Source organism: Castanea sativa, chromosome 6 (assembly GCF_040712315.1).
Source record: "Castanea sativa cultivar Marrone di Chiusa Pesio chromosome 6, ASM4071231v1".
Lineage (NCBI taxonomy): Eukaryota > Viridiplantae > Streptophyta > Magnoliopsida > Fagales > Fagaceae > Castanea > Castanea sativa.
The window spans coordinates 55,616,254-55,641,224 of record NC_134018.1 but is presented as its reverse complement, the minus strand read 5'-3'; the positions used below and the strand labels follow the sequence as shown (position 1 = coordinate 55,641,224).

Sequence of the window (24,971 nt, the reverse complement as noted above, 5' to 3'; positions counted from 1 at the left end):
ATGGAAATTCTTAATTACAAAGAAAAAGAAGCCCTAGGCTCGACCTTAAGCTTTTGGAGGGGGGTCTTGCTGGGAAGTGCTGGTAGCCTCAGTGTTTTTTAACTCTAACTCGAAGGAAGACAAAACCTGTTTCCCTTTGTCTGCTGTAGCTGCTGGAGGGACAGTGGGCTCCACACTTTGGCTTAGGTCCTTCTCGGCACCTCCACACTCTTCCTTCTCTTTATTGGGACTTGTATGTCCTATAGGATCCGGAATGGGCTCTGGGATCACAGGGGGGAGAGAAGAAGGAGCTGTGTCAGGGGCAGGCGTGACAGCAGGAGCCTCTTCTATCTCCTGTATGTCAAGGGGAAGCCAAACGTTCTCGGGCTTCCTCAGCTCGGAAGCTGAAGGAACCCCTGCAGCGTTTAAGGCTTCGCCCCAGACCTGCTGACAGTATTCTCAGCATAAGGCCGCGAATGCCTCTGTCAGCTGGTCTTTTGTCGCCGCCACCCCTTCCTTGTAACTAGCCTTCTTCGCAGCCTCCAATGAAGCCTTGAAAGTGTGAGCTTCCTCCTTCATTTTCGCAAGCTCCTTCTCCAAGTCAGAGCGTTCCTTCTAAGCCTTAGAGAGCTCATCATCCTTTTGATGAAGAAGCTTACGCTGCCCCTCCACTTGAGTCCTCATCGTCCTCAAACTGGCCTCGGCACCGTCTTTTTCTCTTTTTAGGTTGGCCAGCTGATAGGAGAGTTTCTCATTTTCTGCGAGGGCCTAGCCTAGGGACTTCTCCATCTCCATCCGAATCTCTAGCTCCATTCTAGCCTTCTTCCGAGAATCCTCCACGAACTTTTCGGCGACAAAGACCTCTTGAACGGCCTGTGACAAAGTATCAAAGGGTTAGACGCAGTAAAACATTCATTAATAGTCAGAGATCATGAAAAACGAAATGTACGTAAGGAGTGAAACTTACCAGGGCCAAGTCCTTTTTCAAAGAAAGGAACAGCTGAGGTTGGCTCATTTTTTCCAAGGCTTCCATATCCTTGGGCAGCAGAAGGGGACGTTCCAACGCATCAGCCAGGTGGAGGGCGTGGCCTTGTTGGAACGCCCTGATGTTGGACTGACAGGAGATTGGTGCGCCGTTCAGTCTCAACTCGGGAGACCAGGTTGCCGGTGCTCGGCGAACTTCGGCCAGGTCCCTAATCTCCCCGCTTTCAACTGAACGAGCACGTCCCTTGCCCTTGTCCAGTTTCTGCTGTTGAGCTTGCTGTGGCTGTTGTTTTTGTTTTTTCAGCTCCTTACCACCAGCCTCCTCGGCCTCCCCCTTTCTTTTCTTCTTGGGCTCCTCGACAGGAGGCTTAAGATCGGTTGAGGGAGGGGGTGGTGGCAAGGACGGGGGAACTTGAGACCCCCCCGCTCCTTTCTTGGCGGCTCTCTCGCCTCTCTTGTTCAGAAGGCCTTTGAGCACGTCCATCTCTTTTTCCTCGGAACTGTCGTCCAAACGTGTAACTATTAGACCTGCAACTCCGGAGGCCTCGGCGGGCTCGTCTTCCTCGTCAGAGAGTACGACAAACTGATTTCCTCGGGGTCTTTCGATATCCTTGAGCTAAAATTGGTCTATCTCCTCGTCCAATGAGTGCGACGAGGACACTTGCTCCTCCGGGGCGGCAGTTGTCTAAGAATGCGTCGAGAGAGGGATCGCCGCGATGGGTCATGTGTATAGAATGGTGTTGAGTTCGTCAGGAATGTCGTAGTCGGCGAGAAAGTTCGGCCTTGCTACGTTTATTCTCCTGCGCCTCCTGTCCCCCGCGATAATCGCGTTCTCTATCTCTTGGAAATCCGAGGATATGGGGTCGTACCCTAGTATTATGTGAGCCGCTCTAACTTGCAAGTCTTCACTCACAAAAACTTCCGAGCGGAGTACGCGGTTTAAATCAGCAACGTTGCAATGGCTCATGCGTGGGCGCACGTGCTATTTATCTGTGAAAAAGGACACCAAAAAAGGCAAGTATGGTCAGATCTGTAATACATATGAAAAATCGAAATTAACAGTGTGCAAAAGGAAATAAACATTTAAAGATTTTTTGATTGAATTACGGGGTAGGGAAATTAGATCCTAAGGAGTCACACCTGGATCTCCTCATACGACTGGGCAGTGAGGGCCGTGGTGCCAATTGCCTGAGGCGATGAGGTAGTCGTCCTTCATGCCTTTATTAGACTTGGGCAGACAAGAGATTAACCTAACTATACTAGACCGTGACTTAATATAATAACCTACGCTCCTAAGTTTGTGGCACTCATACATGAAGGTAACGTCGTGCCATGTGAGATTTAAGCCCATTTGCTCATTTAGAGCGTTGACACTTCCTAAGACCCTAAATACATTGGGTGTGCATTGGTCTGGGCACAACCTGTGGTTGCGAAGGTATTCCCTAGTTACGCTTCTCATAGGGAGGATCATCCCACCTTCTATGAAGGCAATCATAGGGATGATGACCTCTCTCGTATTCCTAGAGCCACCTACGGCTTCTGCTAGGCAATATTCTAAACCTATATCGCTGGGAATCTGGTATTTGGCTCTAAAGCCTTCCATCCCAGCAGCGGTATCAACTAAGCACTTAAATCTACCCATCTAGGAGAAAAGAAAAGGCAAGTTTCGAAAGGGAAGTGGTTAAGAAGGGAGCCGAGGATAGAATCTGAGGAGAAAGGAGTAGAGAAAGTAAGAACTTACGAGTTTTTGGTTATGCGAATTTTCACGGGTTTCTGGAGAGAAAAGACGAGGGCAGATACTTTGATGTGATTGAATTCTAAAGAAATGAATGAAGGCGCGGGTTTCCAAGCGTTTTGACGTGCGGGAGGCAGCCTCGAAATTGGATTCGTCCCGCCCAAATTTTCAGGGGGCGACGTAAACCGTTGGATGCCCATCTCACCGTTGAACGTGGGGAACAGGGTGTAACTTGCGGTCATAAATGCGCGCGTTCTAGAATTCGAAGCATCAGATGGCATTCCCTTGGAAACGGAATAATCCACACACATGTGGTGATGTACGAAACGTGTGGAAGGTACTCTGGTTGGATCAAAACCCTATTTTTCTCCTCGGATGGGGAAAAAAAAGGTTTTGAGGGGCTATTATGGGGAGTAAAAGAAGCCTGAACAGTTATTTGGGCCTTGGGCTTTGTTGATGGGTGTCAGTCCGCTTTTGACCAAAAGCCTTTAGAACTACAAGTTGGCCCACAGAGCGAAAGTCGGAGGATTCGTTCGAGGACGAATCTCTCCTCGGACAGGCCCGCAATGACCCTGGGATTCACCAAAAAAATCAATGCAGAGTTCTGGAAAAAACTGTTGGTTAAGAGGGGGATCCAAATACCCTCTAGATGCAACGGTGTGAGAGAAATATCTCAGAAAAAGGCTACTACCTCCACATTAAAGATCCTGCACCTACTTCCCTGGCCGCATTAATGGGGAAGTGACCCCTGAACAGTAGAATCCCACCTTCCTGCCATTATTTAAGGACTTTAGGAAGGTGGTGGAGAGGGGGAGAGAAGATTTGGGTGACACGTGGAGAAGGGGGAAAAAGGAGTATTTAAGAAGAGAAGAGAGTAAAGAAAAAGAAGAAGGAGAAGGGAAGAAATTAGGACTGTAATCTTTGGAAGAAAAAGAGAAATAATACATAGATCGTCATCGGCTTACGTCTGAGGAGGTTCCTTTGTCTCATTCGCTTATTACTTGCAAATATTGTAACACTTTAGCCTGTTTGTCAAGCTTCCAACACCCCTAAAACTAGATTTCAAATCCACACTCTACAAATTTTATTGTTTAAGGCTCATTGGGCTTGAGCCCGCGTTTGTTTTTGGGTCCAGGCACAATTGTGCACTTACAGAAGGGTTCATGTGTTTTCTCTCCAGGCTCACCAAAAAGTTCTCTCCAAAATGGAGAGAAACTAAGTGGGGGGAATTTGATAGATATATGACAAAAATGCCCATTTACATTTGCACATGAGCTTAGTCCAATACGTTGCTTTTTTTTTTTTTTTTTTTGTTGTGGAGGTTTTGACATTGGCTAATTCTTTCTTTTCTTTTTTCTTGGATGTTCTTTTTTTTTTTTTTTCCTAGGGGCAAGCTTTGTCCAATGTTGCTCTTCTTTCTCATTTTTTGTGTTTTTTTGTTTTGTTTAGATGCAATTTTTTTTAGACATGATTTTTATTTTTTAATAAATTTGGGTAATTGCATTTTTTTTGTTTTTTTAATTGGGTATCATTTTTTTATTAAGGGTATATAAGTAAATTTACACAAATTCACTTTTTCCATCCCTCTATTTTCTACTCCCAACCAAACAAAAAGGAGGGAAATTAAAATATTTTCTATCCTCCCACTTTTCCACCCCTCCAACCAAACAGACCCTTAAAATTTACTCCTTCTCTCATGTAAGAAGGTAGAGTAATTCTGTAGCCCCTGCTTTCGCTAAGAGAACTAGGTTTTCTTTCCCTTTAATTGTTTGGATGGAGTTTGTTCCTCTATAATTTTCTTCCCTTGTAATTGCTGATTTTCCAGCGTGATTCTTAATAACATCAGGGTGGATTCTCCAAAAAAAAAAAAAATTCTAAATAGTGTTCGACTCTTGTATGATGACACTCTTGCTCTTCCACCTAAACCATTTAATTGGAGTAATTTTGATTTTGCCCTATAAAGTTTCAAAATTTTGATCTACTCCCATAATGTTAGGTATTGTTTGGATTTACTTGCTTCTGTCAATGCACTGTGCCTAACTGTTAATTTATTAAAGTTTAAAATTAATCAAAACAGCCCCAAACATAAAGGGTGCAAAACCAAATCAATTACAAACATAGAAGATGTCATTGGGGTACCAATTTGGCATTTAATGAAAGGACAAACATAGTGTATTGATGGAAGGGAGCAAATCCAAACAATACCTAACTTTAGGAGAGTGGATCAAAATTTTGAAAATTCAAGGGGCGAAATTTAAATTATTACAAAGTTTAGGAGTATAATTTGCAATATAGTAGAACTATTAAGTTTGATGCAAGGGATTTGATATGAATTTAGCAAGAATTTGATTAAAAAACTAAAGTGTTCTATAGTTTTTTAATATTGAGTCTCTGCTAATGCTCATAGGAGCAAAGATGGAGGCAGAACTTCAAGTTAGGGGGGGCAGAGAAGTATAAACAAAAAAAAAAGTAAAAAAACAAATTATTGTTTCTTAATACATTACAATGCAATCAATTATTAAAAAAAAAAATGATACTTGGCGTGTGTCTTCGATGCTTGTGTTTGCTACTAGTTAAGAGCAAAATTATTTTGTTTAAAATTTTTTAAAGGGTCAGGTTGTTTGTTTTGAATAAAATTTGTTGATTGAGTTTAATTTTTTTAGCTTTACTATTGGTAATTTTTGTTATTAAGCTAATTTTTTTAGGCTTGTTCATTTTATTTAAAATTTTAGATCTATACATTTTTTTTATGGCGATTAGAATTAAGGGGAGACCGAGTGTAATTTTTTAAAACCAAATTACTAAAATTAGTTCCATGGAAGGCAAGCATATTTTTATTAACTCATGATATGTTTATTCGTGACACAGTGGTTGATCGAACACTCAGATTTCATGAACAATCCGGTCTACCTTGGGAGCGACTCATATCAAGGAGTGGTCACTCCAATTCTAGCCCAAGATATTATAAATGGTAACTTATATTGATCACAAGCATCTAACAGAGCTTACCTCATTGAATCAAGTCTCTAGTATACTCAATATTAATCACAATCTTCAAACTTGATTCGATTTTATTGAGTTGCAGGCAATGAAGCAGGAATTGAGCCTCAAGTGAATATCAAAGTACACAATCAAATTATTGGACTTGAATTTCTCTTCTTCTTTTTTTTCTTTTTATATAAATCCTTTTCATTTGGTATTTCGATGAATATTAGAATATAATGTTCTTCAAAATAATGCAAGGGACTCTCGCTTGGATGCCCACATACAAATTCAGTTCTCGAAGATAACACAAGAGTAATATTTGCGCACCGAATGGGTCTAATATCAGATGCAATGTATAAGGTAGTTAAGACTTAAGACAAGGTTTTTTTTTTTTATAACAATTTAAGACAGGTTTTGATAAGTAACTAAAACTAGCTAATTGGGTTTCATTTGCGTTTCACATTTTGGCTATCATCTTCATAGTTGTTTTTGTTAAGTGCTATTTCAGTCAGCCAAAACTAGTTGCAATGGGAATTACATCGATTCGACAAATGCAAACTGCACCGAGGCAGTTGCATCAATATCCCAGGTTGGATAGAGTATCACTTATGTTTATCATAACATCATAGATTTTGGTCAATTATATGGGCACCAAGAATGAGTGATCGTTAATCTGAATATTTAGTGCATAGAGCAAGTAAATGAAGCAGATATCTTGGGTCCCAATTGTGCGTTCATATCACCAAAACCAAAAGAAGGTGCTCAAGGATTTCTTAATGAAAACTCAAGAGATTTCATCCTACCATGGTCTAGGAATGGAGACTTTTGGTGCAAAGTAAAATATCCTCTCTCACATTCTAGCACTTTTTGTGTGTGTGTGTGTGTGTGGATAAAGCAACGCTCTTGCACTTGTTATAAATGTAAGACTGTACAATAGTGGAACTAATTTTATTCATTTATTTATTTGTCACTTTATTTTTGCAGAATTTTGATTATATTCTCTTTGACATATGGATAAATTATAAAAGTGTCCAAGGTGCTCTTCATGTTCGACCGGTAAGTAATTCTTGATAGAACAGTACAATGACAAACAAGAAGTTTGAGGACACAAATCTTTTCTTTTACAAAATAAACATTCACATCAACAATTAAAAAAGAAACTGTGAATATTTTAAGTATGCTATCAATGAAAAGAAAATGGGTGCTAAATAAGTAATTCTTGATAGTTCAATACAATGACAAACAAAAAGTTTAAGGACAAATTTTCTTTTACAAAATAACATCCCCATCAACAATTAAAAAAGAAATTGTGAATATTTTAATTACTATCAATGAAAAGCTGATGGGCACTAAACTGCTTGTATTGTGAGTTATCTCTACAGGGAACAGTCAAAGAAGTCTTTAGATGCAACATCACCTTGACCTCGGAGTACTCCTATAATGTCAAAGATGCAATTCCCTATCATAAAAATCTGACCAATTCAGGCTTGCAAATCCTGGTTTTCAGGTTCCAATCTACAAGATCACTACACTTAAGTATTTATTTGTATTAATTATTACTTATGCTATTACTAATATAAAACCAAACTGAAATATAAGAATTAGTTACATAATTAAATTACAGCAATTTAAATTGTATGTGCCAGATAATTAATAATTTTATTCATATCTACAATTTTACTCTTGCAGTGGCGATCATGACATGTCTGTCACACATATTGCTGTTGAGCAATGGATAATTTCTCTAGATTTGACAATTGATACTGAATGGAGACCATGGTTTGTTGATGGTCAGGTTGCAGGGTGAGTTTATAAGATACGATATCGGACTTAAGCATTTTGTTTCCTTCCATTTTCTTTTTCCCACTGAAAACTAAGGCTTTACTGTTATTGTTGTTTTCTTATTGTTAATAATGTGTATATTATTCTCTAGGTACACAAGGAAATACACAAATAGCGATTATCGTTTGACATATGCAACTATAAAGGCAAGAAAAAGAACCTTAATTTTTCATTAAAAAATTTTCATTTATTTATGCAAGCAATTAATTAAAATAAAATAAAATTACATTAATTCTTTTAAATTTGTGTAGGGAGCTGGACACTCTCCAACAGAGTACAAACGCAAGGAATGTTATGACATGTTCCATAGATGGATTCACTACTATCCTCTCTAGTTCTTCCCTTCAATTATTGCTTTTGGAGGAATGTTAAAGCATATTTTATTCCTAGTAATAAGTGTGTTAGGTTCAAAGTACTTAGGAACTAATGTATTAGAACTCTAATGTGTATTATTAGCAAACCATGATCAAAACAGGTGTTCAGTCTTGTTTTAGACTTGCTTAAAGTATGTCATTCATGTAAAGTTGGAATCGAGTTAACTGCAGAAGTTACTGTGTAAATCTGTCTGACTCGATTGATTAAGAATTAGACTCGACCGATCGAAATTCGTGCAGATTGTTTTTTCTGCAAAATTTCCAACTTAGCCCTAAGCCCATATGACATGTAGGGTTTTATATTTTGCCCCATGTATAAAAGACAAACCTAAACCACGTTTTTTATGTTGCTCATATTGTTGTTTGTGTGAATCTCTTGTGAGATCTAAGAGGTGCTTGCCTTTACACAAGCTTAGGATCATCAAGAATGAGATTTATTTAAGAGCTTGATGATTATTCAGTTGCTACTATAAGAGCTTAAAGATACACAAGCGGGAGTGCTTGTACTTGCTGGAGAATCCAAGAAAGAAGGAGTTCGTGGTCTCGGAGCTTGCACGTGATCGTGTCAGTAAGTTTTCTACTGGTGGGTAGCAATAAAATGTTAGTGGTCTAAGTCGTTATTGTACAAATTTCGATTCTTTCATAGTGGTTTCAGTTTTACCTTGAGGATAGCTAGGTTAAATCATCCCTAGGTTTTTTACCAGTTTGGTTTTCCTAGGTCATCATATCATTGTATTATTTATTTTTCCACTACTTTGCATGATATGATTGTTTTATGTTAACCTAGATTTGCATAATTTACCTAAGTTAATAACTTGGCTAAATAACTAGGTTAGACTGATTGTTTTAAGGGGTCTAAAAAAAATTTACAATTGGTATCAGAGCAGGTAGCTCTTGTGTGTAGATCTTTTGATCTCTGAGCTAATCATTGACCTCAGTTGTCATACAACACGGACACTCTCTTGTTATTCCTCCTCACTTTGATAGGAATAATTATGCTTACTGGAAAGTCAAGATGAAAGCATTCTTGAAATCCATTGATGAGAGAGTCTGGAACTCCGTTGAATATGGATAGGAGAAGCCCACTACTCCTGTGAGTGAGTGGCAAACTTCTCAGAAAGAAGCAGCTGCCTTCAATAGCAAAGCTATGAATGCTATCTTTAATGTTGTTTCTATGGAGGAATTTAAGAGAATCTCTAATTTTGAGGTTGTTCACATTGCTTGGATATCCTTCAGACTGTGCATGAAGGCACAAAGGCAGTTAAGATCAATAAGTTGCAACAATTAACAACTAGATTTGAAAGTATTAGGATGTCTGATGATGAATCTTTTGATGAATTCTATGCTAAACTTAATGACATTGTTAATTCTGCATACAACTTGTAAAATTGTTAGGAAGATTCTTAGATTTTTAATTGAAGATTTTAGACCTAAAGTGACTGTCATCACTGAGAGCAAGGATGTGGACTCCATCCCCGTTGATGAACTTGTAGGATCTCTTCAATCCTATGAGTTATACCTACCCAAAACTAGCAAAACCAAATCAATGGCTCTTAAGTCTGTTGATGATGTTGATGTTGGTGGATTTGATGACTTGCTCTCTGCTACAGAGATTGCTTACCTTGCCAAGAACTTTAGGAATTTCCTTAGAAATAGCAACAGAAGGGCAAGAGGTGAAAACACTAATGAACCTAGAAACTTTAGGAAGAATGATCCTACTAAGGTTAACAAAATTGAAAAACCTAGAGAAAAAGTAGGTCAATCTTCTAATAATTCTATGGGTCCTCAATGTTTTGGATGTCAAGGGTATGGTCACATGAAATCTGAACGTCCAACATTCTTGAGGTCTAAGGGTAAGGTTATGGTTGTAACCCTTAGTGATGATGAAGTTTCTGATGATGAGTCTAGTTGTGACGAGGGTGGAAACTTCATTGCTTTCACTGCTATTGCTGTAGTCAATGAAAGTGTGACTGTTGAAGAGAACCCTTCTGATGGGGAACTCTCTGAGGATGCAGATCTTCAAGAACCCTACAATAAACTTTGCAAAGTTGCTGTAAAGGATGCCATGAGCGTTGAATTAGGCTTAAAGAAAATTGCATCTCTTGAGCTTGATAAGAAAAATTTGCTTGTGAATCTGTTTGATGCTACTAAACTTTTGAATAATGTGAAGACTGAGAACATGCTTTTGCTTGATAAAGTTAAATCTTTGGAACATGAACTATCTATTGCTAGAGAACAAACTAATAGGTCTGCTAGTTCCAAACTTGATCAGATGTTGAGTGTTCAAAAGTCTCCTTCCGACAAAACTGGTTTAGGTTTTGTAGAAAGTATCAATGTGTCTACACCTAATTCACAATCTTTGTTCCTTCATCTTCTTCTGAACCCCTTGTGAGTGAGGTTGTGAGTGAGGTTGTCAAACCCCCTGTGCATGAGGTTGTCAAACCCATAGAAGTTTCACCTCCCAAGAAGATTAAGGTTGATCTGAAAGAGTCTAAACCTAAGAAGTCTACCCTTTCTAAGAACAAGTTACATGATAAGTCTGCATGGGTTTGTCATTTTTGTGGAAAGTCTGGGCACATTCGTCCAAACTGTTACAAGTTACAAGCTGCTAAGAGAGCAAACAAACCAAAAGTACCTGTGCCTCAAGCACAAGATCCTATAGTACTCATTGTTGAATTAGTAAAGGATCTAAACCTTTATTCCAATCCTGGAGTTGGAAATCATTCCCATGTGAATAAGAACTCCAATGCTCGACTTGCATCTAAAAAGTTTTGGATGCAAAAGGCTCAATCTAATTGAGTCTTTCTGACATGGTCCTTGTGCTTTGTTGCTCTACTCATTGTGACCATTTTTTTTCTAGGGTTTGCATTGCATTACATTCATGCATTTCATTCTAGGTTTTTTTTTTTTTTTTTTTTTTAAAGGGAAGAAAATTGTGTTTTGCATTTACTTTCTTGGTTTTGAAAACAAGGTCGGTCAATTTATTTTCACACAACATGTCTATGTACCTTGTTTAGCTTAGATGAGCTTATTTCCTGCACTTTACTAGTTCAAGCTTTATAGTGCATGTTGTGTGAGAAGATGTTTGTAGTTTTTGATTACTTTGTCTTGATCTTGAAGTCACATGTCTTTGACTGTCGGACATGAACCTTTTGAGAAAGACATAAATAACCATCTCACCACTGTTCACTAGCCAATCATGAACACCTTAGTGCATATCGTAAGATTTTGTGCTCGAGAAAGTGCAGCACATGCACAAAAAAAATATAAGGTGTAGCCTTGGTTTAAATTCTTAAAATTGGTGTGTACATTATTGGACTTAATGCTAAATCAAATAAATAAAATTGGTGTGTACATTATCCTGGCTATTTTTAATAAGTTTCTGAACAATTAAAATTTGTGTGTACAATATGAGGCAAACTCAAGAAACTTACATGATTGCAAGTTTATGATCTAGGAGATGTGAAAATTATATGATGGAACTCTTTAGGTGATAGTCTCTTTCAAATTCTTTGTGATGAATTTTGTAGACTTTGTGGTCGATTTCTATTCACATATCACCTCACATGTATTTCAAACTTTTTGCTAGTTGCACACACTACATAAGTTACTCTTTGCTAAACATTGTACATGTTATTGTGTGTGTTTTTGGTCTGATCAACCAAGTTTGAAAATCCCTTGAGTTTTATGTAATATAAATTTGATGCTTGAGAATTCAAGGAGAATGTTTGAAAATCTTAATTTTGGGAAAACTGGGTTCAAAACATGTGTTTTTTAACAGCATTTAATCTCATACTCATGCAATTTATTCATAAAATTCAATGCTTTGAGGAGTTTTGCATCAAATTGCTCTATTTTTTCAAAAATAGATTTTTCCAGAATTTTGACCAGTCGAACCTGTTTTTCAATCGATCGAAATTGCGATTAAAAATTTTGGTCATCCTCTGTTTGTGTCGATCGGTGCTCGATTGGTGTTGGATCAATCGAAGCATTTTCGACCGATCGAATATGTTTTTCGATCGATCGAAAATCGGGTAGAGAATTTTTTTTTTTTTTTTTTTAAAGTTGATTTTCACGTGTTAAACTCACTTTTCAAAAGTTTTTCAACACTTTCTCTCTATACAATTCAGTCAAGGCTCCAATCAAGATTTTTGTCGTTTTCCTCCTATCTTTTTGCAAGGTTTTCCTCTCCCAAGGCCGGTAAGACTTTTTTACCCTTTCTTTTGCATTTTATTTTCATGTTTCACGCATAAATTCATGCATTTAAGGGTGATTTTCAGACCTATGCATATTTTGGGGTTTTTGATGATTCAAGCCATATTCTCTGAAATTGATCAATGGGTTTTTGTCATACAATGTTATAATCATGATCTATTTTGTTTAATTTGATCAATTTGGTGTTTTGTGAGGAATTGAAAATCTAGGGCTTGTATTTATCTAAATTGAGGATTTTGTTCAAATTGAGTTTGATTGATGAAATTGGCTTGTTGGTTTACTGCATTTGATCATTATAAAATGTTATCTAACTTGTGTGATGATCAATTGGTCAATTTAGTAAAAATTATACAAGTGGTTTTCAAAATTTTGGAGTTTTTGTTATAAACTCTTTCCTCCAGCCAATTTTGTGATTCTAAACTTAAAAAATTGAACTTATTATCACTGCATTAAAGCATGCATCATGACATTTATCTGTTCATGCATCATATAGATTTTTTATATTTTTGTTGTGCTAACTTGCAGTCTGCCATTGTGTTTTGTTCTATTATTTCTCTTGTGTCTCTGTCCTTATCCTAGCACCATGCCTAGGAAGACTAGAGCCAATAGGTCATCCTCCTTTTCTTTTGCCCCTTCCTTTGAGAGTGACAGATTCTTGAGTGCGAAGCACCAAGAGACCTTTGAGACACTTAACCTTAAGAGAAAGATTTGGGCTGAGCGTAAGGTTTTGTTAGATGAGCTCGATCCTGCCATTAGGGCAAACTTTGAGTGTCGGGGTTGGTTGCCTTTGTTAGATATTTCTCACCCCTTCCAGCCATCTTGATTAGAGAGTTCTATTCTAACCTCTCTATTCATCTCTATGATTCCAACACTGTCCTTAGGAGTTGGATTCGCGGTGATGAGTACACCATTACCCTTTCAGTATTGGCTGCGGCTCACTGGTACTTCTATCCGGTGGGGTTCTGATCCTCAGATCACTTCTACTGAGCTCACTGAGTCTACCTATCTTATTTTTTGGATAGCGTGTCATTCCTTTTGGCCTATTTCTCATCTGCACACCATTCCTTTGGAGCAATGTGCATTTTTGTATGCTCTTGTTACGGATGCTCCTATTAGTTTTCGCCATCTGTTTCTTCATTCTTTGAACGAAGTTTATAGGAGTTCCTCTACTGCTCATGCTCTTTTAATCCTGTTTTCATTCATCAAATTTTGTTGTTTTTAGGATTAGATGACTTCCTCGCTTCTGAGCCTGTACACATTATTGCTCCCATAGGTGCCACTTTTCTTAGGTAGAGGGCTGCTCAGATGAGAGCATGCTCTAAACGTCCTCGAGTTGAGCCTTTTGGTACCGTACCCCCTTCTTCTTCTACAGGTTTTACTTTTGGTGAGGAGTCTGCTGATCCTGTAGGTGCTGCTGCTGCTGCTGCTGTTGTTCCTCCACCATCTACATCAGATGACTTTGACATTCGTCGTACATTGGAGACTGTCGTGACCGTTTAGGTAGCTTATGGTCAGATTTTGGTGGACATGCTTGATGAGCTCTGTGCTTTGCGAGCGGATTTGGCACATCTTAGACGTTCGCCTTTGCCACCTCCTTTTGATGATGGATTCTGATTGCTCTTTGGCATTCCGTCACAAAAAGGGGGAGTATAGTTGAGTACATTTGAGTACTTCTTTTGTAGTTAGGGGGAGAGTTTGTTTTTGTGAGCCTGTGGAGATTATATTGTATTTAGGTGCTTCACTTTGTATTTACATTTTTGGCTCTTGATGAATTCATGTTAGGGGGAGATACATTTATTTTTATATATGTTTCTTGTTTCACTGCTTATTGACTTATATTTATAAGTTATTCATTGATATTTGTCTATATTTTGTGTTTTGTGAAATCAAGATTCTTATTTTGTTTACTTGTATTTTCCACACATACGTTTATGCGTTTTGTTTAGTGTTTCAGGAAATATATAGGTTGATTTAATTGAGTTGGTGTCTACACTTGCAACTGATGGATAGTAGTTAGGATTGGATTTGTTATAATGGGCATTTTTTTTGTAAAGGGTTTTTCTTTGTAATCTTTGAGCTTTTAGTTGTGTTTTGTCACGGATTGCCAAAGGGGGAGTTTGTTAAGTTCTAAGTACTTAGGAACTAATGTATTAGAACTCTAATGTGTATTATTGGCAAACCATGATCAAAACAGGTTTTTAGTCTTGTTTTAGACTTGCTCAAAGTATGTCATTCATGTAAAGTTAGAATCGAGTTAACTGCAAAATTTACTATGTAAATCTGTCTGGCTCGATCGATCGAGAATTAGACTCGACCGATTGAAAGTCATGTAGATTATTTTTTCTGCAGAATTTTCAACTCAGCCCTAAGCCTATATGACGTGTAGGGTTTTATGTTTTGCCCTAGGTATAAAAGGCAAACCTTAGCCACGTTTTTTATGTTGCTCATATTGCTGTTTGTGTGAATCTCTTGTGAGATTTAAGAGGTGCTTGCCTTCACACAAGTTTAGGATCATCAAGAAGGAGATTTATTCAAGAGAGCTTGATGATAATTCAGTTGCTGCCATAAGAGTTTAAAGATACACAAGTGGGAGTGCTTGTACTTGCTGGAGAATCTAAGAAAGAAGGAGTTTGTGGTCTCAGAGCTTGCACGTGGTCGTGTCAGTAAGTTTTTTACTGGTAGGTAGCAATAGGATGTTAGTGGTATAAGTCGCTATTGTACAAACTTCGATTCTTTCTTAGTGGTTTTAGTTTTATCTTGAGGGTAGCTAGGTTAAATCCTCCCTAGGTTTTTTACCGGTTTGGTTTTTCAAGGTCATCATATCATTGTGTTATTTATTTTTCCGCTGCTTTGCATGATATGATTGTTTTGTGTTAACCTAGATTTGCATAATTTACCTAAGTTAATAACTTGGTTAAATAACTAGGTTAAACTGGTTGTTTTAAGGGGTCTGAAAAACTTTACAAAGTGTTAGGGTTTTAGGTCCCAGATGTCATAAGATTAATCAACTTTTAACAACGGATTTAACCCTAAATCTATTGTTACCTCATGTAGTACTTACTGGTGTGATTGTACGAAGTTCTGAATCCACAAACTCTTATTATGGGTTGTTGCACATGAACTCCCATGTTCGTGACTTCAAGACTTCTGCTAAAATATTTGATCAGCAACTATGGTTTATTGACTGCAACAACTTTACTAAATAATTGGATCCAATGTTTGCATGTAGTCTCTATGTTAGGACATATTTAGAACTTGTTAAAACATATGTTATTGTATATTGGCTAATCCTTTGACAAAACGCATTTTACTAGTAATTGGGTAGATCTAGAATGGTTTAAGTCTTCAAGAAACATGTTGTTCAAGTCAAGGGTTAAAGCTATGCAAATTTGTCCAAGAAACCAGTGAGGAAGTGTTGTATTTTAAAGCTCGATAGCTAACTCGACAGATTGTATCTTTCAAGGTTTAAAAGGCAATTTTAGCTCGATGCTCGACAACAGCTCGACAGATTATATCTATCGAGGTTTAAAAGGCAGTCTTAGCTCGATGTTTGACAACAGCTCGACAGATAACCTATCTATCGAGATTTACGAAAATTAGATTTTTCAAATCTGTTTTCACGTATATGCATGTATGTTTGTGTAGGGTTTCTTTTCTCACAATCTTAGACATATATAAGGATTATTTTAAGGGTCGCCTCAGTGATGCAAAGTGATTATTCATGCATATTGTGACTGGAGAAAATTTGCCCTAGTTCATCATCTTCTTTGTAGAAGTTATTGTGTCTTTGCGCCAAGGGTTTTGTAACCAAGGAGCTTCTTGATCTTTATTGTTTGGATGAACTGAAGAATTTTACAGTCAACATCTTCTTCAAGTTGGTGTGTTAGTCACGTACTTGGATTAGTGCAAAGGAGTAAGTCACGTACTAGGATCCGTGCATCAATTGGTTTGTCACGTACTTGGAGTCATGCATTGAAAGGAAAGATTGTTACTACATTACAAGTCCAATTGTGCATTGGGGTAACGGTCAATTGTAGGTTGGTATAAGATACCGGAATTCCTTTACTTGTAACCGTTTGTTTTGATAATAGTGGATTCTCGGGAGTGGTGACCTTAAATTCACCCGGTGAGGTTTTGTCTCGGTAGTTTTTTCCATTCGTAAACAAATCACCCATGTCAAATTTATTTTTCGCTGCATTTAGTTATTTGGTGATTTCTTTGTGCTACCACACTTGTTGCATGTAATTGAATTTAATTAATTTCACTTGGCTAAATTAATTGATTAAGTTACCAAAGGGGTCAATACATTCTTGGCCGATCACTCTAGTTGTAGCTTTAAAAGGGTTTGGAAAAACTCCAAACTTGTGTACGTAATACTACCCTCTTGTGTCTTAAAGAACGTGCTCTAGGGTTTGTATTCATATGTACATAAGATCCATCAAAACCCTAGATGAAACGGCTGAAAAAAGAAGTTGAAATTTCATTCTACCCGAGTCTTGATCAGTTGAGACATGCAGTTCAACTAGTTGAAGTAAGTTACTTTCAATCTTGTAGTTGAAATGCAGTATTCTAGCAGTCTATTTTTTGCATTCTTGAGTTTTCAGCTGTTCTAAATTTGATTTCTCTTGTTCCAAGGTTTAATTCAACACTAATCAACTAGGCAAACTATGTTATAAAATGTTATATTTGTTCATGGTTGTCAATCTAAAAATATAGACTCTACAATAAGGATTATCATTCCTTTCGTAATCTTCATTTAATGTACCAAGTGTGCCTTAAATAATTTCAATTCGAGTTCATGTAGCGACTCATTGCAATGATGTTAATCCATGTTGCAGCCTTGGTCTCCAACATTTAAATATGTCATTCAAGACTAAACAATAATGAAAGATAAATATATTTTTTAATTTTTGATTCATATAAAATTCATTCTTTATGTTGCTCTATATTAATTAATTAATTTCAGTTCGATAGTAAATCCCTCGATTCAAAATTATTTATACTATTTATAAGAGGATTCCTCTCTTTAGACTGGACTTTTTTTTGTGGTTTAAAAATACTCCAAAACCCTACATTTAATGGGGAAAAAACTTGAGGACATCCCAATAAAAATATATCTCCAACGCCACTTAAAATGTTTATAAAATAGGACACTCTCTTACTAATCTGTATCTTCAAAACAAAATTATCTATTTTTTTTTTAAAAAGAGAAAATTATGACACTAGACCAACAAAAAAAAACCTCATTGCACACGAAAAGCGCGTGTGATGAGGCTAGTTTTATATAAGTATAGAAGTTTTTAAATCGTCAATTTAAACCCCCAATCAAATCCAAAACGTCCAAGATTTAAATTAATATGATTTTGTAAGTTTAGTGTTCAAATTTGAAACTAGAGAAATTATAAGGTTTAATTTAAAACATTTAAAGATATACGGTTTAATTTAATTTGAAACTATCTTTTTATAAAGGGTTTAAAATGTAATTTACCCCAAAGAAAGAAATCTATGGTTCAATGATGCAAAGAAAATTTTCTAGGTGCGCACGTTTCAACAACATTTCAACCAACGTTCATGAGCTAGACTCCCTGGTCATTCACGCGACCTTCCATACCTATATATAATTCAGTTCAAACTTCAAACAATTAACACCATAACTTCACTAATAGTAAGTAATAAATTTGAAGCCTAGTTATTGTACATAATATTTTGGAGGCTAATAGCCTAATAACCAAACCACATGCGTGCACCTTGACAATGACTTGGGAAGCAAGTTCAGTATGCTTGCATTTGCTGTTTCTACTGCTTGTATCTGGCACTGTAGTCTCACACTGGATTGTCAAGACTCTTCCTGGCTTCCCTGGTTATTTGCCCTTTAAACTTGAAACTGGGTATACATTACTTTCTTTTATTTGCACTGAATAATTTCTACTTGCACCAAAACTGGGTTTGGGTTAATTGATTGGTGATGATGTTGATGGGAATTTGTCTATAGATACATTAGTGTTGGTGAAGTGGAATTCTTCTACTATTTCGTCGAGTCGGAAGGGTACCCGGGAGCTGACCCTCTCTTGCTCTACATCAACGGAGGCCCTGGTTGTTCTGCATTGAATGGATTCTTGTACCAGATTGGTATGACTTTCTTCTTCCTCTTCTCTTTGCGTCTAATTAACCCCACACTAAATTTGAAAAGTTTCGAGGAGTGAGCATTTGGAAATTTGTTGTGGCGGTAACATTTGTTCTTTTGATTGGTCTTGACACTATCTTTGGGCGCATTTGGCACCTATTGACGCATTTGGAAGTAGCTTGTAGAGATATGCACTTTGTTCATTTGTTTTGCCTCTAATTTGGGTCTTGCAATTGATGCATTTGTGGATTAGGATAAATCTTGTCACGGTGGAGATTCGTTATATATATATATATATATATATATATATATATATATATATATATATATATATATATATATATATTGGCTCGATTCATGCCAAAGCTGAAAGAGGAATTTGATCAACTTCAATACTCTATAAATTTTGCAAGGGTAGAAAATTGTTCTAGGGTTTGGCTTACTTGTGATTTTTTCTTTTTGAATTAGGGTGAACTTTCTATAAAAGAAACGAAGATTGTAAAAATTATAGTTAGTGTGTGTGGTGTAACCATTGTTTATAAGTCACAATTCAGTCTTATGCAAATCATTGGGCTACACACATCTTGTTGGTCAGGAATGAAAATTAATAAATAAACACCAATTTAAGTACCAAATATATTTTAAAAAAATTAAATGACACATAACAGTTTGACCACGGTTGAACCTTGGTCTGATCTCAAAACTTTGAACATCTTCCTTTAATTTTCAGTTCATTAAACGGTTTAGATTTGAAAACTATGAGTGTAACTGACATTGTTTAGAATTAAATTAAGTATAATACAAACCCAACTCTTGAAAATTTTACTACAAAATAATTCTACATTAAGGTGACAATGTATATAATTAGCACTATTATAAGAATAAATAAATAAAATTTTAAATTACCTCTATGCCATTTGTGACATAAAATATATAAGGCTAATATAGGAAAATATGTCATACTCTTAGGCTTTAGCATCACTCAAATATGTTTATGAGTTAAAAGATATTAATCTCAAACTTGATGAATTTAATGTTCGCCTGTAGGACCATTAAAATTCAATATCTCTGATTACACTGGGGGATTACCGAAACTGCTATATGAACCAAACACATGGACAAAGGTACCAAGTGTTGTACAGCAATTTTTCATTCCTTTCCATTATCTACATTTTATTTTCTTTCCACTTTTGCCTTATCATACTTTTTTCTTTATTGATAATCCTAATGCTTTTGCAGACAGCCAATGTGTTATTTTTAGATGCACCTGTGGGTGCTGGTTTCTCATATGCAACAACCTCAGAAGCTTGGAACGCATCAGACACAAAATTGGCGGCTCAAGCCTATCAGTTTCTGAGAAATGTGAGTGTAATTGATCATATATATATATATAGTCAATTAAAATGCTTATCGGTAATTTTAAAGTGGATCTAATTGCTTTGTTAGCTCCATCATCTAAAAAGCATGAATTTTGTTTGGGTTTCAAACTTTCAATTAAAGGGAAGCTCTCTAATTTAAGGCCTTTAATTTATTCACTGTGGTTTCACAGCAGAGAATTTCCTTTGAAGTGAAAGTACATTTCGTCACACAGGGCCAAAACTCTGCTACTGAATAATAGATTATGGGTATCCGTATCACTGTCTTTTAAAACTGAAAATTTATTAAGTAGTTTGGGAGCATAAGTTGACATTTAGCTTAATTCTATCCATGGTTTACGGGTCTCGCAAAAACATAACATATTTAAGTTGCCTATTGATCTGCTCAAAATGCTAGTTTTGACTATAATTAATAAAAAGTAAAACTTTACTTTTTGATAATCGAGTAAAATATTACCTGCTACTGTTTTTGGGCCACGTGCATTTTTCTTTAAACGTTGGTTTACTTTTTTGAATATAATCGTTTATCAGGAAAGAGAAAAAAAAATTAAAAAATAAAACCTTTTCTGAATATAATCAACGTGCACATGGACTTGTCATGCATTCTTGGGCTTTGTGTTTTCTCCTTTCCTTTAATTTGTCTTTTTTCTCTAAACCTATTTGATTCTTCTTTTCTTTTCTTTCTTTTTTTTGTCTTTCCTTATTTAATTTTTGTCTTTTTCTAAACCTATGTTTCCTTGGTTATTTATTTATTTTTCCCATTGGTTTCGTTCATTAGTCTTTTTCTTTGATGTACTTCTATCTCTCTCCCTGTCTCTTTTTTCAAGCATTTCACTTGGCTTTAAAAAAAAATACAAAAGAAGTGACCTCATACAATTTTTTTTATATAAAAATGTATTACCTTTGTTTTATATAATAAAGATATAATTGTAAATTTCTTCTCAACTATTTTCCATCTTTCTATTTTTTTATCCTTCTAATTAAATACAATTAAGAGAAAATTAAATATTTTATTTCCTCCCAATTTTCTATCAATTTCCCATTTTCTATCATTTTTATTTTTCACTCTTTTAACTGAAGGGATCCTTAATTTTAAATTACAAAAACATAAAATTTAAACATTTGATTTTTTGTTTTTATGACTAAACCTCTTTCATCCTTCCTTTGCTAAGAGAATTATAAGTACGAATCTTTTTTTTCGTGGCACAGTGGTTGATGGAACACACAGATTTCATGAACAATCCGGTCTATCTTGGAAGCGATTCCTATGCAGGAGTAGTTAATCCAATAATTGCCGAACATATCATAAACGGTAACTTATATTGATCACAAGTCTTTGGTAAACTCAATATTAATCACAAACTCAAAACCCAATTCTTTGTTATTGATTTGCAGGCAACGAAGCAGGAATTGAGCCAAATGTGAACCTCAAAGTACACAATCTATTTAAAGGACTTGAATTTCCTTCTTTTTTCCTTTTTTTAAAACGTTTTTCATTTTTTATTTTAATGAACATTAGAGTAAAATGTTCTATAAAATATTGCAAGGGACTCGTGCTTAGTTGCCCACATACAAGTATGGATCTCGAAGAAAGCACAAGAGTAATATTTGCTCACAGAATGGCTCTAATATCGGATGCAATGTATGAGGTAGTTAAAAAAGGTTAACTAAATTAAGCCTTAATTCTAACTACTTAAGTTTCATTTGCGTTACACATTTTGGCTCAAAACCTATCGTCTTCATAGTTGTTCTTGTTAAATGCTATTTCAGTCGGCCAAAACCAGTTGCAATGGATATTACGTCGATTCGACAAATGCAAACTGCACAGAGGCACTTGCAGCAATATCCCAGGTTGGATAGATTATCAGATTTGTTTATTGTAACATCATAGATTTTGGTAAACTCTATAAGCAGCAGGAATGAATGATATCGTTAATATGAATATTTAGTGCATAGAGCTGGTAAATGAACCAGATATCTTGGGACCCAGTTGTGCTTTCATATCACCAAATAAAGCAAAAGAAGAAGGTGCTCAAGGAATTCTTAGAGATTACTCTGGAAATTTCATTCTACCATGGTCTAAGAAAACAGACTTTTGGTGCAAAGTAAATCTCTCTCTCTCTCTCTCTCTCTCTCTGTCTCTCACACACAAAAACACACATTCTTGCAGTAGTTATAAATTCTCATTCATGCACGTTTAAAAGACTGTACAATTGTGCAACTAATTTTATTTATTTATTTACCTTTGCAGAATTTTGAATATTTACTTTTGGACATATGGTTAAATTACAAAAGTGTCCAAGATGCTCTTCATGTTCGACCTGTAAGTGATTCTTGAGAGTAAAGTAGAATTATATTTAATGAATCAAGAAGTTTAAGGATACATATTTTTTTCTTTTACAACATAACATGTCACATGAACAAGTAAAAAAGGAATTGTGACTACTTTGTACAATCAATGCTAAACTCAGATTATGAGTTAATCTTATCTTAACAGGGAACAGTTAAAGAAGTCTTCAGATGCAACATCACCTTAAACTCCGATTACTCCTACGACGTCACAAATGCCCTTCCCTATCTTAAAAATCTGACCAATTCAGGCTTGCAACTCATAGCTTTCAGGTTCCAATCAGCAAGTTCACTGCACTAAGTATTTATTATTATTACTTATCAAAATAAACCAAACTCAAATTTTGTTAGCCAAATAATGAATTAGATTACAACAAATTGTCCGTGCCAGATAATTTCTAAGTTTTTTGATAACTACAAATTATATTCTCTCCTGCAGTGGCGATCATGACATGGCAGTCACACATATTGCTACTGAAACATGGATAAATGCTCTAGACCTAACAATTGATACTGATTGGAGACCATGGTTTGTTGATGGTCAGGTTGCTGGGTGAGTTTATACTTTATATATATAATGTCCAACATTAGCATTTTTTTCTCATTCAGTGTTAATGTTTTCTTATATATGGCTAATAATGTGCATATAATTCTTTAATTTAGGTACACAAGGAGATATACAAATAGCGGATACCGCTTGACATACGCAACTATAAAGGCAAGAAAAAGAACCTTAATTTTTCACTTCATCGATACAAGCAATGAATTAAAAGAAAATTAGATTAACTGGATTGTTTTAATTATTTTGAATATATAGGGAGCTGGACACTCACCAGCAGAGTACAAACGCAAGGAATGCTATGACATGTTTCAAAGATGGATCCACTACTATCCTCTCTAGTTCTTTCACGTATTGTTTTGGGAGGAAGTTTTCTAATATGATTATCGTAAATAACTTCAATCCAAGTCCATGCTGTGACTCATTGCAAATATTTTAATCCTAGTTGTAGTCCCCGTGTCCTACATTTAAACATGTAACCCAAGACTAGATTGTAATGCAAGATAACTATGTTATTAATTTTAGGTTTTTACAAATGCAATTCCTTAAGTTGCTTTCTATATTAATGAATTCATTTCAGACCCATATATATTGAATTACAGAAGAGGAGCCTTGCATATACTCTTTATATAAGATAGTAAGATACTCAAGATCACTAGAAGATTTTAAAACGACTTTGATAAAATATTATGTGTAGTCAACTATAATAGATTTATACAAAAGTAAAAATTTGAAATAATATCATATTAGTAAGGGGGAGAAGCTAATCATAGAACAAAAAACTCAAAATGGAAGAAAAAAAAAGTTTCAACATGAAATAAACAAATAAAAATGCTGGAACAAAACTTTCATAAATCCAATCAAAGCAGGTGTCAATACCCCATTTTGGCTCACCACTAAACAAAAGCAATAAAACCCACAATTAAAGTATTGTACAAATTGATTATTAAAAAAACAAAAAAGTATTGTACAAATTGCCACTAACACACACAGATGCATATTTGTACATCGATACACACACACATGAGAGAGAGAGGCTGCAAAAGAACAAAGCTTAGTTGAGTAAAAACTTGATTAAGCCTGGCTTGAAAATTTGACAAGATCTCAAGTTGGATTAACCTTGGCATATTAATCTCTAGTCTCTAGAATGATCTTGACCTAAAACATATATATAGTTGACATGATCACAAACTGTGCTTGAGTATTTTGGTAAACTAGAATTCTAACGGAGCCTGATCAAGCCTGCAAATGGTGTTTTGACTTAGTTAGGTTTGTAAAATATATATTGGGAAGATTTGAACTCCGAACATTTTTATTAGTAACATCATAAGATGCTATATGAGCTAAAAAACTCTTATGCTATGTTTGGAAGTTTTGAGAGAGAGAGGAGAGTAGAGGGGGTAGAGGGAAGGAGAGTAGTGGAGAGGAGAGTAGAGGGGGAATGATTATCCTCCACTTTGTTTGGATGTTTTTAAAATTAAGAAGGGGAGAATAATTAGTCTTTTTATTTGTAATTTTATTAATATGGTAAGAGTAAATTTGATAATTCATTTGGTCAAGCATTTTTATGCTCTATTCTCTCCTCAAATCTCTTCAATTTTGGGGAATTAAAAATGAAGGGTTAGAAGTAGTTCAAACTCCTCCAAACCCTCCCCCTCCTTCCTTAAAAAACATCCAAACAAGGTAATGAAATTACTCTCCCTCCCTCTACTCTACAACCCCTCCTTCCCCCAACATCCAAACATAGCATTAGTGGAGCCCATTAATATTGGAAACACCACTTTCAGTGATGGTGAGAAATCCTTATTTTAATCATGTTCGAGTTCATGAGTTATTTTACATGAAAAAAAAAAAAGAACAAAGAAAAAAAGGAGTAAAAAACAAACCGACGGAAAAGAACTTAAACCGGGTATATGATAAATAACTTAAAGGATTTCATAAATATATGATGAATAACTTAAAGGATTAAACCGGGTATTCAAGGAGTAAGATGTAGTAATCTTCAAAATGACCATCAACATTCATAACTTTGTATTACTACGAATATTTTAACGAAGAGGTTGCATGTATAATAAAGTCTTGGGATATAATTTATTAATAAGGCCTAGAGTGCAATTATATTTATATAGTGGTATTAAATATAATTAATCGTAATTTTAGACTTGTCAAGAGTTGACAGATAAGCCCAAGGCTCATTGGAATTAGAGTCTTATTTGTTCCCTTTTAGTCCCACTCCAAGCCACATACTAAAGTTCAATTGGAATAGCCCAAAAGACTAGTCCAATTAGATAATTTGTTAAATATAAAGAGAGAAATATACAGAATTTTGCAAGAGATGAAAATGGTGTGTATGTGAGTATAGGCCACTCTCTTATTCTCCCTTAAACACATACGTGTAAACTGATTAAGAGACCACACTTCTTGGGTATAAGTGGAATTGGAGTAAAGA

General features: G+C 35.7%; 2 protein-coding genes across 2 annotated transcripts in view; both read left to right on the top strand.

Annotated features, from left to right (window-relative positions):
* LOC142638615 (serine carboxypeptidase-like 18) overlaps positions 1-13,561 on the top strand; it is a 34,372-nt gene extending 20,811 nt beyond the window's left edge. The window contains exons 5-15 of the mRNA XM_075812661.1: positions 5,567-5,669; positions 5,784-5,821; positions 5,942-6,043; positions 6,192-6,272; positions 6,369-6,518; positions 6,668-6,739; positions 7,066-7,190; positions 7,373-7,486; positions 7,617-7,671; positions 7,777-8,467; positions 12,694-13,561. Of these exons, the coding sequence (XP_075668776.1) occupies positions 5,567-5,669; positions 5,784-5,821; positions 5,942-6,043; positions 6,192-6,272; positions 6,369-6,518; positions 6,668-6,739; positions 7,066-7,190; positions 7,373-7,486; positions 7,617-7,671; positions 7,777-7,860 (924 nt within the window). The 3' untranslated portion in view covers positions 7,861-8,467; positions 12,694-13,561. The remainder of the gene's footprint in view (positions 1-5,566; positions 5,670-5,783; positions 5,822-5,941; positions 6,044-6,191; positions 6,273-6,368; positions 6,519-6,667; positions 6,740-7,065; positions 7,191-7,372; positions 7,487-7,616; positions 7,672-7,776; positions 8,468-12,693) is intronic.
* A 4,200-nt stretch (positions 13,562-17,761) lies between these two features.
* On the top strand, positions 17,762-23,080 carry LOC142640943 (serine carboxypeptidase-like 18). The gene is made up of 14 exons (XM_075815275.1): positions 17,762-18,002; positions 18,107-18,243; positions 19,286-19,362; positions 19,478-19,600; positions 20,824-20,926; positions 21,010-21,047; positions 21,162-21,263; positions 21,385-21,465; positions 21,564-21,719; positions 21,866-21,937; positions 22,112-22,236; positions 22,403-22,516; positions 22,627-22,681; positions 22,781-23,080. Exons 1-14 carry the CDS (start codon positions 17,869-17,871, stop codon positions 22,862-22,864), a joined length of 1,401 nt encoding a protein of 466 aa, XP_075671390.1. The 5' UTR covers positions 17,762-17,868; the 3' UTR covers positions 22,865-23,080.
* Positions 23,081-24,971: the final 1,891 nt, after the last annotated feature.

Excerpts from the sequence above, each read along its gene's own strand:
- LOC142640943 (XM_075815275.1), top strand. The coding sequence starts at position 17,869 with ATGACTTGGGAAGCAAGTTCAGTATGCTTGCATTTGCTGTTTCTACTG. Across the intron at positions 21,466-21,563 it reads CACTTGCAGCAATATCCCAG|TGCATAGAGCTGGTAAATGA; the intron begins GTTGGATAGATT and ends ATGAATATTTAG. Across the intron at positions 22,682-22,780 it reads TGACATACGCAACTATAAAG|GGAGCTGGACACTCACCAGC; the intron begins GCAAGAAAAAGA and ends TTGAATATATAG.